The 16,762-nt window shown below is 38.5% G+C and overlaps 1 protein-coding gene across 1 annotated transcript in view; it reads left to right on the top strand.

Moving 5' to 3' along the window:
* Positions 1–2,497: 2,497 nt before the first annotated feature.
* The window catches only part of LOC142906809 (uncharacterized), a 54,778-nt gene continuing 40,513 nt past the window's right edge, over positions 2,498–16,762 (top strand). Inside the window, exons 1-2 of the mRNA XM_076055357.1 lie at positions 2,498–3,743; positions 14,710–14,809. Coding sequence (XP_075911472.1) covers positions 2,498–3,743; positions 14,710–14,809 — 1,346 coding nt within the window. The remainder of the gene's footprint in view (positions 3,744–14,709; positions 14,810–16,762) is intronic.

Raw genomic sequence — 16,762 nt, 5'->3', positions numbered from 1 at the left:
CTACTATCACTGATACTACTACCGCTGATACTACTACCGCTGTTACTACTATCACTGATACTCCTATCACTGATACTACAACTGCTGTTACTACTATCGCTGATACTACTACCGCTGATACTACTACCGCTGATACTACTACCGCTGATACTACTATCGCTGATACTACTACCGCTCATACTACTACCGCTGATACTACTATCGCTGATACTACTACCGCTGATACTACAACTGCTGTTACTACTACTGCTGTTACTACTACCACTGATACTACTATCACTGATACTACTATCACTGATACTACTATCACTGATACTACTACCGCTGATACTACTACCGCTGATACTACAACTGCTGGTACTACTACCGCTGATACTACTACCGCTGATACTACTATCACTGACACTACTATCACTGATACTACTATCACTGATACTACTACCGCTCATACTACTACCGCTGATACTACTACCGCTGATACTACTACCGCTGATACTACAACTGCTGATACTACTACTGCTGATACTACTACTGCTGATACTACTACCGCTGATACTACTACCGCTGATACTACAACTGCTGGTACTATGACTGGTACTATGACTGGTACTATTGATGTCGTAACTCAGGATACTAATCGACTCACCAGTCTTGAGTTTTTCATCCTCGCTCCACACCACTGAGTAGCCCCACGTTGGATACGCACGGTGCGAGAGAAGTTAAAACGTAGATAATTCGCTAATACTATACACTACACTATACACTACACTACTATACACTACACTTTACACTACTATACACTACACTATACACTACACTGCTATACACTACACTATACACTACACTACACACTACACTATACACTACACTATACTCTACTATACACTACACTATACACTACACTATACACTACACTATACACTACTACTATACACTACTACTACACTATACACTACACTATACACTACACTATACACTACACTATACACTACACTACTATACACTATACACTACACTATTATATACCACACTATACACACTACACTATACACTACACTACTATCCACTACACTATACACACTACACTATACACTACACTATACACTACTATACACTACACTACACACTACACTATACACTACACTACTACACACTACACTATACACTACACTACACACTACACTATACACTACACTACTATACACTACTATACACTACACTATACACTACTATACACTACACTATACACTACACTATACTATACACTACACTACTATACACTACACTACTATACACTACACTACTATACACTACACTATACACTACACTATACTTTACACTATACACTACACTATACACTACACTATTCTATACACTACACTACTACACACTACACTATACACTACTATACACTACACTATACACTACATACTACACTATACACTACACTATACACTACTACTACACTACTATACACTACACTATACACTTCTACTACACTACTATACACTACACTATACACAACACTACTATACACTACACGATACACTACACTACCATACACTACACTATTATACACTACACTATACACTACACTACTGTACACTATACACTACACTACTGTACACTATACACTACACTATACACTACACTACTATACACTACACTATACACTACCCTATACACTACACTATACACTACTACTACACTACTATACACTACACTATACACTACTACTACACTACTATACACTACACTATACACTACACTACTATACACTACACTATACACTACACTACCATACACTACACTACTATACACTACACTATACACTACACTACTATACACTATACACTACACTACTATACACTACACTATACACTACACTATACACTACACTACTATACACTACACTACTATACACTACACTATACACTACACTACTATACACTACACTATACACTACACTATACACTACTATACACTACACTACTATACACTACACTATACACTACACTACTATACACTACACTATACACTACACTATACACTACACTACACTACTATACATTACACTATAAACTACACTATACACTACACTACTACACTATACACTACACTACGCTGCTACAGACACCACCACCACCATCACCACCACCACCACAACACCACAACAACACCACAACACCACCACCACTACACAACATCGCCACCACCCCCACCACCACCGCCACCACCACCACAACACAACCACCACCACCACCACCACCACCACTACACCACAACACCAACACCACAACACCACCACCACAACACCACCGCCACCACCCCCACCACCACATCACAACACCACCACAACACCACCACCATCACCACCACCACCACCACAACACCACCACAACACCACCACCATCACCACCACCACCAACACCACCACCACAACCACCACAACACCACCACCACCACCACCGCCGCCGCCGCTGCGTGCGATGCTGCGATGATTTCCGATGGTGAAGACCGCGAGGAGGAGGAGGAGGAGGAGGCGGTCCAGGCGGTCGAGGCGGTCCAGGCGGTCGAGGCGGTCCAGGCGGTCCCCTCAGCGGCCTGTCCAGGCCAGCGGCAGGCCCCTCAGCGGCTGGCCCCCCACACGGCCCCCTGGCACTGTCTCTGCTGGCTGCCCATCGGCGCCGGCCTCCTGAGCCTCGGGCTGTGCGCCGCCGGTCTCAAGTGGGTCTTCGTCGACAGGATATTCGAGTCGTCCTCCTCCTCATCATCCTCCTCATCATCCTCCTCATCATCCTCCTCATCATCCTCCTCATCCTCGTCCGAGTCTGAGTCCGAGGCTCCGTCGGAGGCTCCGTCGGAGGCTCCGTCGGAGGCTTCTGGGGCGAGCGGAGGAGGAGCAAAGGACAATGGAGGGGGAGGAGCAAAGGACAACGATGGAGGGGGAGGAGCAAAGGACAATGGAGGGGGAGGAGCAAAGGACAACGATGGAGGGGGAGGAGCAAAGGACAACAATGGAGGGGGAGGAGCAAAGGACAACAATGGAGGAGCAAAGGACAACAATGGAGGAGGAGCAAAGGACAATGGAGGGGGAGGAGCAAAGGACAATGGAGGGGGAGGAGCAAAGGACAATGGAGGGGGAGGAGCAAAGGACAACAATGGAGGAGGAGCAAAGGACAACAATGGAGGGGGAGGAGCAAAGGACAACAATGGAGGGGGAGGAGCAAAGGACAACGATGGAGGGGGAGGAGCAAAGGACAACAATGGAGGGGGGGGAGGAGCAAAGGACAACAATGGAGGGGTCAGTCCGTTGGCTCGGGAATTTCCGTCCACGGCCGCTTGGACTACAACGGAGGTCACCCTCCGGAACGATGGCGATGGTGGTGGTGATGGTGGTGATGGTGGTGGTGATGGTGGTGGTGATGGTGGTGATGGCATCACCGTGGATTCTACAGTGGAGAGTCAAGGAGGGGATGGTGAGCGCCTTGACCTCAACTTCCAGTGGCCCACCACCACCTCCACCTCGTCCACCACCTCGTCCACCACCTCGTCCACCACCACCACATCCACCATCACCACCACTGTTCGCCATGGGCTGGAGGGGGAGGGGCCAGCGGGAGCCACGCCCACGCTTCCTGCCGAGGCCACGCCCACACTTCCTGCCGAGGCCACGCCCCCACTTCCTGCCGAGGCCACGCCCCTCGCCCCCCCGACGGCAGCGGCGGCTCCGCGCAGGAAATGTGAGCCGGCCAATCAGAGCGCTCGCTCACTCGCTCATTCGTTTACTCATTCATTGATTGACTCATTCATTCACTCAACTACTCATTCATTGGTTCATTCATTAATTGACTCGTTCATTCCTTCACTCAACTACTCATTCATTGGCTCATTCATTGATTGACTCATTCATTCCTTCACTCAATTACTCATTCATTTACTCATTCATTGATTGCTCATTCATTGGCTCATTCAGTAATTGACTCATTCATTCCTTCACTCATCTACTCATTCATTGGTTCATTCATTGATTGACTCATTCATTCACTCAACTGCTCATTCATTGGTTTATTCGTTGATTGTCTCATTCATTCATTCACTCAACTACTCATTCATTGGTTCATTCATTAATTGACTCATTCATTCCTTCACTCAACTGCTCATTCATTCGCTCATTCAGTAATTGACTCATTCATTCCTTCACTCAACTACTCAATCATTGGTTCATTCATTGATTGACTCATTCCTTCACTCAACTACTCATTCATTGGTTCATTCATTGACTCATTCATTCCTTCACTCAACTACTCATTCATTGGCTCATTCATTAATTGACTCATTCAATCCTTCACTCAACTACTCATTCATTGGTGCATTCATTGATTGACTCATTCATTCCTTCACTCAACTACTCATTCATTGGTTCATTCATTAATTGACTCATTCATTCCTTCACTCAACTGCTCATTCATTCGCTCATTCAGTAATTGACTCATTCATTCCTTCACTCAACTACTCAATCATTGGTTCATTCATTGATTGACTCATTCATTCACTCAACTACTCATTCATTGGCTCATTCATTGACTCATTCATTCCTTCACTCAACTACTCATTCATTGGCTCATTCATTAATTGACTCATTCAATCCTTCACTCAACTACTCATTCATTGGTTCATTCATTGATTGACTCATTCATTCCTTCACTCATCTACTCATTCATTGGTTCGTTCATTGATTGACTCATTCATTCACTCAACTGCTCATTCATTGGTTTATTCGTTGATTGTCTCATTCATTCACTCAGCTACTCATTCATTGGTTCATTCATTAATTGACTCATTCCTTCCTTCACTCAACTGCTCATTCATTCGCTCATTCAGTAATTGACTCATTCATTCCTTCACTCAACTACTCAATCATTGGTTCATTCATTGATTGACTCATTCCTTCACTCAACTACTCATTCATTGGTTAATTCATTGATTGACTCATTCATTCACTCAACTACTCATTCATTGGCTCATTCATTAATTGACTCATTCAATCCTTCACTCAACTACTCATTCATTGGTTCATTCATTGATTGACTCATTCATTCCTTCACCCAACTACTCATTCATTGGCTCATTAATTCATTGACTCATTCATTCGTTCACTCAACTACTCATTCATTGGTTCATTCATTGATTGACTCATTCATTCCTTCACTCAACTACTCATTCATTGGCTCATTAATTCATTGACTCATTCATTCGTTCACTCAACTACTCAGTCATTGACTCATTCATTGATTGACTCATTCATTCCTTCACTCAACTACTCATTCATTGGTTCATTCATTGATTTGCTCATTCATTCCTTCACTCAACTGCTCATTCATTGGTTCATTCATTGATTGATTGATTCATTCCTTCACTCAACTAATCGTTCATTGACTCATTAATTAATTGACTTATTCATTCCTTCACTCAACTACTCATTCGTTGACTCATTCATTAATTGACTCATTCATTCCTTCACTCAACTACTCATTCATTGACTCATTCATTAATTGTCTCATTCATTCCTTCACTCAACTACTCATTAATTGGTTCATTAATTAATTGACTTATTCATTCCTTCACTCAACTGCTCATTCATTGACTCATTCATTAATTGACTCATTTCTTCACTCAACTGCTCATTCATTGGTTCATTCATTAATTGACTCATTAATTCCTTCACTCAACTGCTCATTCATTGGTTCATTCGTTGATTGTCTCATTCATTCATTCACTCAACTACTCATTCATTGGTTCATTCGTTGATTGTCTCATTCATTCATTCATTCACTCAACTACTCATTCATTGGTTCATTAATTAATTGACTCATTCATTCCTTCACTCAACTGCTCATTCATTCGCTCATTCAGTAATTGACTCATTCATTCCTTCACTCAACTACTCATTCATTGGTTCATTCATTGAGTGACTCATTCCTTCACTCAACTACTCATTCATTGGTTCATTCATTGATTTACTCATTCATTCACTCAACTACTCATTCATTGGCTCATTCGTTGATTGTCTCATTCATTCACTCAATTAATCATTCATTCGCTCATTCAGTAATTGACTCATTCATTCCTTCACTCAACTACTCATTCATTGGTTCATTCATTGATTGACTCATTCATTCCTTCACTCAACTGCTCATTCATTCGCTCATTCAGTAATTGACTCATTCATTCCTTCACTCAACTACTCATTCATTGGATCATTCATTGATTGACTCATTCCTTCACTCAACTACTCATTAATTGGTTCATTCATTGATTTACTAATTCATTCACTCAACTACTCATTCATTGGCTCATTCATTAATTGACTCATTCAATCCTTCACTCAACTACTCATTCATTGTTTCATTCATTGATTGACTCATTCATTCCTTCACTCAACTACTCATTCATTGGCTCATTAATTCATTGACTCAATCATTCGTTCACTCAACTACTCAGTCATTGACTCATTCATTGATTGACTCAATCATTCCTTCACTCAACTACTCATTAATTGGTTCATTCATTGATTTGCTCATTCATTCCTTCACTCAACTGCTCATTTATTGGTTCATTCATTGATTGATTGATTCATTCCTTCACTCAACTACTCATTCATTGACTCATTCATTAATTGACTTATTCATTCCTTCACTCAACTACTCATTCATTGACCCATTCATTAATTGACTCATTCATTCCTTCACTCAACTACTCATTTATTGACTCATTCATTAATTGACTCATTCATTCCTTCACTCAACTACTCATTCATTGGTTCATTAATTAATTGACTTATTCATTCCTTCACTCAACTGCTCATTCATTGACTCATTCATTAATTGACTCATTCCTTCACTCAACTGCTCATTCATTGGTTCATTCATTAATTGACTCATTAATTCCTTCACTCAACTGCTCATTCATTGGTTCATTCATTGATTGACTCATTCCTTCACTCAACTACTCATTCATTGGTTCATTCATTGATTGACTCATTCATTCCTTCACTCAATTACTCATTCATTAGTTCATTCATTAATTGACTCATTCATTCCTCCACTCCACTACTCATTCATTGACTCAATCATTAATTGACTCATTAATTCCTTCACTCAACTACTCATTCATTGACTCATTCATTCCTTCACTCAACTACTCATTCATTGACTTATTCATTCATTGACTCATTCATTCCTTCACTCAACTGCTCATTCATTGGTTCATTCGTTGATTGTCTCATTCATTCACTCAACTACTCATTCATTGATTCATTCATTAATTGACTCATTCATTAACTCAACTACTCATTCATTGGTTCATTCATTGATTTGCTCATTCATTTCTTCACTCAACTATTCATTCATTGACTCATTCATTAATTGACTCATTCATTCCTTCACTCAACTACTCAATCATCGACTCATTCATTGATTGACTCATTCATTCCTTCACTCAACTGCTCATTCATTCGCTCATTCAGTAATTGACTCATTCATTCCTTCACTCAACTACTCATTCATTGGATCATTCATTGATTGACTCATTCCTTCACTCAACTACTCATTCATTGGTTCATTCATTGATTTACTCATTCATTCACTCAACTACTCATTCATTGGCTCATTCGTTGATTGTCTCATTCATTCACTCAACTAATCATTCATTCGCTCATTCAGTAATTGACTCATTCATTCCTTCACTCAACTACTCATTCATTGGTTCATTCATTGATTGACTCATTCATTCCTTCACTCAACTGCTCATTCATTGGCTCATTCGGTAATTGACTCATTCATTCCTTCACTCAACTACTCATTCATTGGTTCATTCATTGGTTGATTCATTCATTCACTCAACTGCTCATTCATTGGTTCATTCGTTGATTGTCTCATTCATTCACTCAACTACTCATTCATTGGTTCATTCATTAATTGACTCATTCATTCCTTAACTCAACTGCTCATTCATTCGCTCATTCAGTAATTGACTCATTAATTCCTTCACTCAACTACTCATTCATTGGATCATTCATTGATTGACTCATTCCTTCACTCAACTACTCATTAATTGGTTCATTCATTGATTTACTCATTCATTCACTCAACTACTCATTCATTGGCTCATTCATTAATTGACTCATTCAATCCTTCACTCAACTACTCATTCATTGTTTCATTCATTGATTGACTCATTCATTCCTTCACTCAACTACTCATTCATTGGCTCATTAATTCATTGACTCATTCATTCGTTCACTCAACTACTCAGTCATTGACTCATTCATTGATTGACTCAATCATTCCTTCACTCAACTACTCATTCATTGGTTCATTCATTGATTTGCTCATTCATTCCTTCACTCAACTGCTCATTCATTGGTTCATTCATTGATTGATTGATTCATTCCTTCACTCAACTACTCATTCATTGACTCATTCATTAATTGACTTATTCATTCCTTCACTCAACTACTCATTAATTGACCCATTCATTAATTGACTCATTCATTCCTTCACTCAACTACTCATTTATTGACTCATTCATTAATTGACTCATTCATTCCTTCACTCAACTACTCATTCATTGGTTCATTAATTAATTGACTTATTCATTCCTTCACTCAACTGCTCATTCATTGACTCATTCATTAATTGACTCATTCCTTCACTCAACTGCTCATTCATTGGTTCATTCATTAATTGACTCATTAATTCCTTCACTCAACTGCTCATTCATTGGTTCATTCATTGATTGACTCATTCCTTCACTCAACTACTCATTCATTGGTTAATTCATTGATTGACTCATTCATTCCTTCACTCAACTACTCATTCATTGGTTCATTCATTAATTGACTCATTCATTCCTCCACTCCACTACTCATTCATTGACTCAATCATTAATTGACTCATTAATTCCTTCACTCAACTACTCATTCATTGACTCATTCATTCCTTCACTCAGCTACTCATTCATTGACTTATTCATTCATTGACTCATTCATTCCTTCACTCAACTGCTCATTCATTGGTTCATTCGTTGATTGTCTCATTCATTCATTCACTCAACTACTCATTCATTGAGTCATTCATTAATTGACTCGTTCATTAACTCAACTACTCATTCATTGGTTCATTCATTGATTTGCTCATTCATTTCTTCACTCAACTATTCATTCATTGACTCATTCATTAATTGACTCATTCATTCCTTCACTCAACTACTCATTCATCGACTCATTAATTGATTGACTCATTCATTCCTTCACTCAACTGCTCATTCAGTGGTTAATTCATTGATTGACTAATTCATTCCTTCACTCAACTGCTCATTCATTGGTTCATTCATTGATTGACTCATTCATTCCTTCACTCAACTATTCATTCATTGGTTCATTCGCTGTTTGACTCATTCATTCCTTCACTCAACTACTCATTCATTGGTTCATTCGCTGTTTGACTCATTCATTCCTTCACTCAACTGCTCATTCATTGGTTCATTCATTGATTGACTCATTCATTCCTTCACTCAACTACTCATTCATTGGTTCATTGATTGATTGACTCATTCAATCCTTCACTCAACTACTCATTCATTGGCTCATTCATTGATTGACTCATTCATTTCTTCACTCAATTACTCATTCATTGGTTCATTCGCTGTTTGACTCATTCATTCCTTCACTCAACTACTCATTCATTGACTCATTCATTGATTGACTCATTCATTACTTCACTCAACTACTCATTCATTGGTTCATTAATTGATTGACTCATTCGCTCCTTCAATCAATTGCTCATTCATTGACTCATTCATTCATTGACTCATTCATTCCTTCACTCAACTACTTATTCATTGGCTCATTCATTGTTTGACTCATTCATTCCTTCACTCAACTACGCATTCATTGGCTCATTCAGTAATTGACTCATTCATTCCTTCACTCAACTACTCATTCATTGGTTCATTCATTGTTTGACTCATTCATTCCTTCACTCAACTACTCATTCATTGGTTCATTCATTGATTGACTCATTCATTCCTTCACTCAACTACTCATTCATTGGTTCATTCGCTGTTTGACTCATTCATTCCTTCACTCAACTACTCAGTCATTGGCTCATTCATTGATTGACTCATTCATTTCTTCACTCAATTACTCATTCATTGGTTCATTCATTGATTGACTCATTCATTCACTCAACTACTCATTCATTGGTTCATTCATTGATTGACTCATTCATTCCTTCACTCAACTACTCATTCATTGGTTCATTGTTGATGATGTTGTTGTTGATGTTGTTGTTGATGTTGTTGTTGATGTTGTTGATGATGTTGTTGATGTTGTTGATGTTGATGTTGTTGATGATGTTGTTGATGATGTTGTTGTTGATGTTGTTGTTGATGTTGTTGTTGATGTTTTTGTTGATGTTGTTGATGTTGTTGATGTTGATGTTGTTGATGTTGTTGATGTAGATGTTGATGTTGTTGTTGTAGATGTTGTTGTTGTTGTTGTACATGTTGATGATGTTGTTATTGATGTAGATGTTGATGTTGTTGATGTTGTTGTTGTTGATGTTGTTGATGTAGATGTTGATGTTGTTGTTGATGTTGTTATTGATGTAGATGTTGTTGTTGTTGATGATGTTGATGTAGATGTTGATGTTGTTGATGTTGTTATTGATGTTGTTGTTGATGTTGTTATTGATGTTGTTGTTGATGTTGTTATTGATGTTGTTATTGATGTAGATGTTGATGTTGTTGATGTAGATGTTGATGATGTTGTTGTAGATGTTGTTGTTGTTGATGATGTTGATGTTGATGTTGTTGTTGATGTTGTTGTTGTTATTATTGATGTAGATGTTGTTGTTGTAGATGATGTTGTTGATGTTGTAGATGTTGTTGATGTTGTTGTAGATGTTGTTGATGTTGTTATTGTTGTCATTGATGTTGTTGTTGTTGTTGATGATGTTGATGATGTTGTTGATGATGTTGTTATTGATGTAGATGTTGATGTTGTTGATGATGTTGTTGTTGTTGATGTTGATGTTGTTGATGTTGTTGATGTTGATGTTGTTGATGTTGTTGATGTTGTTGATGTTGATGTTGTTGTTGTTGTAGATGTTGTTGTTGTTGTTGTAGATGTTGATGTTGTTGATGATGTTGTTGTTGATGATGATGTTGTTGTTGTTATTGATGTAGATGTTGATGTTGTTGATGATGTTGTTGTTGTTGTTGTAGATGTTGTTGATGTTGTTGATGTTGTTATTGATGTAGATGTTGATGTTGTTGATGATGTTGTTGTTGATGATGATGTTGTTGTTATTGATGTAGATGTTGATGTTGTTGTTGATGTTGTTGTTGATGATGTTGTTGTTGATGTTGTTGTAGATGTTGTTGTTGATGTTGTTGATGTTGTTATTGATGTAGATGTTGATGTTGTTGATGTTGTTATTGATGTAGATGTTGATGTTGTTGATGATGTTGTTGTTGATGATGATGTTGTTGTTGTTGTTGTAGATGTTGTTGTTGATGTTGTTGATGTTGTTGTTGATGTTGTTGATGTTGTTGTTGATGTTGTTGTTGATGTTGTTGATGTTGTTGTTGATGTTGTTGATGTTGTTGATGTTGTTGTTGATGTTGTTGTTGTAGATGTTGTTGTTGATGTTGTTGATGTTGTTGTTGTTATTGATGTTGTTGTTGTTGTTGACGTAGATGTTGTTGATGTTGTTGTTGATGTTGTTGTTGTTGATGTTGTTGTAGATGTTGTTGTTGATGTTGTTGATGTTGTTGATGTTGATGTTGTTGTTGTAGATGTTGTTGTTGTTGTTGTAGATGTTGATGTTGTTGTTTATGTTGTTGTTGATGATGTTGTTGTTGATGATGATGTTGTTGTTGTTATTGATGTAGATGTTGATGTTGTTGATGATGTTGTTGTTGTTGTTGTAGATGTTGTTGATGTTGTTGATGTTGTTATTGATGTAGATGTTGATGTTGTTGTTGATGATGTTGTTGTTGATGATGATGTTGTTGTTGTTGTTATTGATGTAGATGTTGATGTTGTTGTTGATGATGTTGTTGTTGATGTTGTTGATGTTGTTGTAGATGTTGTTGTTGATGTTGTTGTTGATGTTGTTGATGTTGTTATTGATGTAGATGTTGATGTTGTTGATGATGTTGTTGTTGATGATGATGTTGTTGTTGTTGTAGATGTTGTTGTTGATGTTGTTGATGTTGTTGTTGATGTTGTTGATGTTGTTGATGTTGTTGTTGTAGATGTTGTTGTTGATGTTGTTGATGTTGTTGTTGATGTTGTTGATGTTGTTGTTATTGATGTTGTTGTTGTTGTTGACGTAGATGTTGTTGATGTTGTTGATGTTGTTGTTGTTGATGTTGTAGATGTTGTTGATGTTGTTGTTGATGTTGTTGTTGTAGATGTTGTTGTTGATGTTGTTGATGTTGTTGTTGATGTTGTTGATGTTGTTGTTGTTGACGTAGATGTTGATGTTGTTGTTGATGTTGTTGATGTTGTTGTTGATGTTGGTGATGTTGTTGATGTTGTTGTTGTTGATGTTGTTGATGTTGTTGTTGTTGATGTTGTTGATGTTGTTGTTGATGTTGTTGATGATGTTGTTGTTGTTGATGTTGTTGATGTTGTTGTTGATGTTGATGTTGTTGTTGATGTTGTTGTTGATGTTGTTGATGTTGTTGATGATGTTGTTGTTGATGTTGTTGTTGTTGATGTTGATGTTGTTGATGTTGATGTTGTTGTTGATGTTGTTGTTGATGTTGTTGTTGTTGATGTTGATGTTGTTGATGTTGTTGTTGATGTTGTTGTTGATGTTGTTGATGTTGTTGTTGATGTTGTTATTGATGTTGTTGTTTATGTTGTTATTGATGATGTTGTTGATGTTGTTATTGTTGTTGTTGATGTAGATGTTGTTGTTGATGTTGTTATTGATGTAGATATTGATGTTGTTGTTGATGTTGTTGTTGTTATTGATGTAGATATAGATGTTGTAGATGTTGTTGTTGATGATGTTGATGTTGTTGTTGTTGATGTTGTTGTTGATGTTGTTGATGTTGTTGTTGATGTTGTTGTTGATGTTGTTGTTGTTGATGTTGTTGTTGATGTTGATGTTGTTGTAGATGTTGTTGTTGATGTTGTTGTTGTTGTTGATGATGTTGTTGATGATGTTGTTGATGTTGTTGATGTTGTTGTTGATGTTGTTGATGATGATGTTGTAGATGTTGATGTTGATGTTGTTGATGATGTTGTTGTTGTTGATGTTGTTGATGTTGTTGTTGATGTTGGTGATGTTGTTGATGTTGTTGTTGTTGATGTTGTTGATGTTGTTGATGTTGTTGTTGTTGTTGATGTTGTTGATGTTGTTGTAGATGTTGTTGTTGATGTTGTTGTTGATGTTGTTGATGTTGTTATTGATGTAGATGTTGATGTTGTTGATGATGTTGTTGTTGATGTTGTTGTTGATGTTGTTGATGTTGTTGTTGATGTTGTTGTTGATGTTGTTGATGTTGTTGTTGATGTTGTTGTTGATGTTGTTGTTGATGTTGTTGTTGATGTTGTTGATGTTGTTGTTGATGATGTTGTTGTTGTTGATGTTGTTGTTGATGTTGTTGTTGTTGTTGACGTAGATGTTGTTGTTGTTGTAGATGTTGTTGTTGTTGATGATGTTGTTGTTGATGATGTTGTTGATGTTGTTGATGTTGTTGATGTTGTTGTTGATGTTGTTGATGTTGTTGATGTTGTTGTTGATGTTGTTGATGTTGTTGTTGATGTTGTTGTTGATGTTGTTGATGTTGTTGTTGATGTTGTTATTGATGTTGTTGTTTATGTTGTTATTGATGATGTTGTTGATGTTGTTATTGTTGTTGTTGATGTAGATGTTGTTGTTGATGTTGTTATTGATGTAGATATTGATGTTGTTGTTGATGTTGTTGTTGTTATTGATGTAGATATAGATGTTGTAGATGTTGTTGTTGATGATGTTGATGTTGTTGTTGTTGATGTTGTTGTTGATGTTGTTGATGTTGTTGTTGATGTTGTTGTTGATGTTGTTGTTGTTGATGTTGTTGTTGATGTTGATGTTGTTGTAGATGTTGTTGTTGATGTTGTTGTTGTTGTTGTTGATGATGTTGTTGATGATGTTGTTGATGTTGTTGATGTTGTTGTTGATGTTGTTGATGATGATGTTGTAGATGTTGATGTTGATGTTGTTGATGATGTTGTTGTTGTTGATGTTGTTGATGTTGTTGTTGATGTTGGTGATGTTGTTGATGTTGTTGTTGTTGATGTTGTTGATGTTGTTGATGTTGTTGTTGTTGTTGATGTTGTTGATGTTGTTGTAGATGTTGTTGTTGATGTTGTTGTTGATGTTGTTGATGTTGTTATTGATGTAGATGTTGATGTTGTTGATGATGTTGTTGTTGATGTTGTTGTTGATGTTGTTGATGTTGTTGTTGATGTTGTTGTTGATGTTGTTGATGTTGTTGTTGATGTTGTTGTTGATGTTGTTGTTGATGTTGTTGTTGATGTTGTTGATGTTGTTGTTGATGATGTTGTTGTTGTTGATGTTGTTGTTGATGTTGTTGTTGTTGTTGACGTAGATGTTGATGTTGTTGTTGTTGACGCTGCTACAGCTGGAGGCCACTCTCGCCCGTGCTCCGGCAAGGACCTCCACTTCTGTCTCAACGGTGGAGCTTGCAGCATCATCACGGGGATTCGAGAACTCTCCTGCCGGTAAAAAACGCTCGCTCACTCACACATCTAGAGAGTTTTATACATGTGTGTGTGTGTAGAGGGACAGCGGAGAGAGAGATAGTACTATAGCGTTTCGTTTAAACCCGCTCGCTCACTCACACGTCTAGAGCGTTTTATACATGTGTGTGTAGAGAGACAGAGAGAGAGAGACAGTACTATAGCATTTCGTTTAAACCAGCTCGCTCACTCGCACGTCTAGAGAGTTTTATACATGTGTGTGTGTAGAGAGACAGCGGAGAGAGATAGTACTATAGCGTTTCGTTTAAACCCGCTCGCTCACTCGCACGTCTAGAGAGTTTTATACATGTGTGTGTGTAGAGAGACAGCGGAGAGAGACAGTGCTATAGCGTTTCGTTTAAACCCGCTCGCTCACTCACACATCTAGAGAGTTTTATACATGTGTGTGTAGAGAGACAGCGGAGAGAGATAGTACTATAGCGTTTCGTTTAAACCCGCTCACTCACTCACTCACACATCTAGAGAGTTTTATACATGTGTGTGTAGAGGGACAGCGGAGAGAGATAGTACTATAGCGTTTCGTTTAAACCCGCTCGCTCACTCACACATCTAGAGAGTTTTATACATGTGTGTGTAGAGACAGAGAGAGATAGTACTATAGCGTTTCGTTTAAACCCGCTCGCTCACTCGCACGTCTAGAGAGTTTTATACATGTGTGTGTGTAGAGAGACAGCGGAGAGATAGTACTATAGCGTTTCGTTTAAACCCGCTCGCTCACTCGCACGTCTAGAGAGTTTTATACATGTGTGTGTAGAGAGACAAAGAGAGAGATAGTACTATAGCGTTTCGTTTAAACCCGCTCGCTCACTCGTACGTCTAGAGAGTTTTATACTTGTGTGTGTAGAGAGACAGAGAGAGAGATAGTACTATAGCGTTTCGTTTAAACCCGCTCGCTCACTCGCACGTCTAGAGAGTTTTATACATGTGTGTGTAGAGAGACAGAGAGAGGGTATTATAGCGTTTCGTTTAAACCCGCTCGCTCACTCACACGTCTAGAGAGTTTTATACATGTGTGTGTGTAGAGAGACAGCGGAGAGAGATAGTACTATAGCGTTTCATTTAAACCCGCTCGCTCACTCGCACGTCTAGAGAGTTTTATACATGTGTGTGTAGAGAGACAGAGAGAGAGAGATAGAGTACTATAGCGTTTCGTTTAAACCCGCTCGCTCACTCGCACGTCTAGAGAGTTTTATACGTGTGTGTGTAGAGAGACAGCGGAGAGAGAGATAGTACTATAGCGTTTCGTTTAAACCCGCTCGCTCACTCGCACGTCTAGAGAGTTTTATACATGTGTGTGTAGAAGACAGAGAGAGAGATAGTACTATAGCGTTTCGTTTAAACCCGCTCGCTCACTCGCACGTCTAGAGAGTTTTATACATGTGTGTGTGTAGAAGACAGAGAGAGAGATAGTACTATAGCGTTTCGTTTAAACCCGCTCGCTCACTCGCACGTCTAGAGAGTTTTATACATGTGTGTGTAGAGAGACAGAGAGAGAGATAGTACTAGAGCGTTTCGTTTAAACCCGCTCGCTCACTCGCACGTCTAGAGAGTTTTATACATGTGTGTGTAGAGAGACAGCGGAGAGAGAGATAGTACTATAGCGTTTCGTTTAAACCAGCTCGCTCACTCGCACGTCTAGAGAGTTTTATACATGTGTGTGTAGAGAGACAAAGAGAGAGAGGGTACTATAGCGTTTCGTTTAAACCAGCTCGCTCACTCGCACGTCTAGAGAGTTTTATACATGTGTGTGTAGAGACAGCGGAGAGAGAGGGTACTATAGCGTTTCGTTTAAACCCGCTCGCTCACTCGCACGTCTAGAGAGTTTTATACATGTGTGTGTGTAGAGACAGCGGAGAGAGAGGGTACTATAGCGTTTCGTTTAAACCCGCTCGCTCACTCGCACGTCTAGAGAGT

Source organism: Petromyzon marinus, chromosome 71, assembly GCF_048934315.1.
Source record: "Petromyzon marinus isolate PM22_M1 ecotype Great Lakes invasive population chromosome 71, UKy_Petmar_22M1.pri1.0, whole genome shotgun sequence".
In the NCBI taxonomy this organism is placed as follows: Eukaryota; Metazoa; Chordata; class Hyperoartia; order Petromyzontiformes; family Petromyzontidae; genus Petromyzon; species Petromyzon marinus.
The sequence above is the reverse complement of the archived record's forward strand: the minus strand, read 5'-3'. Positions and strand labels throughout refer to the sequence as shown.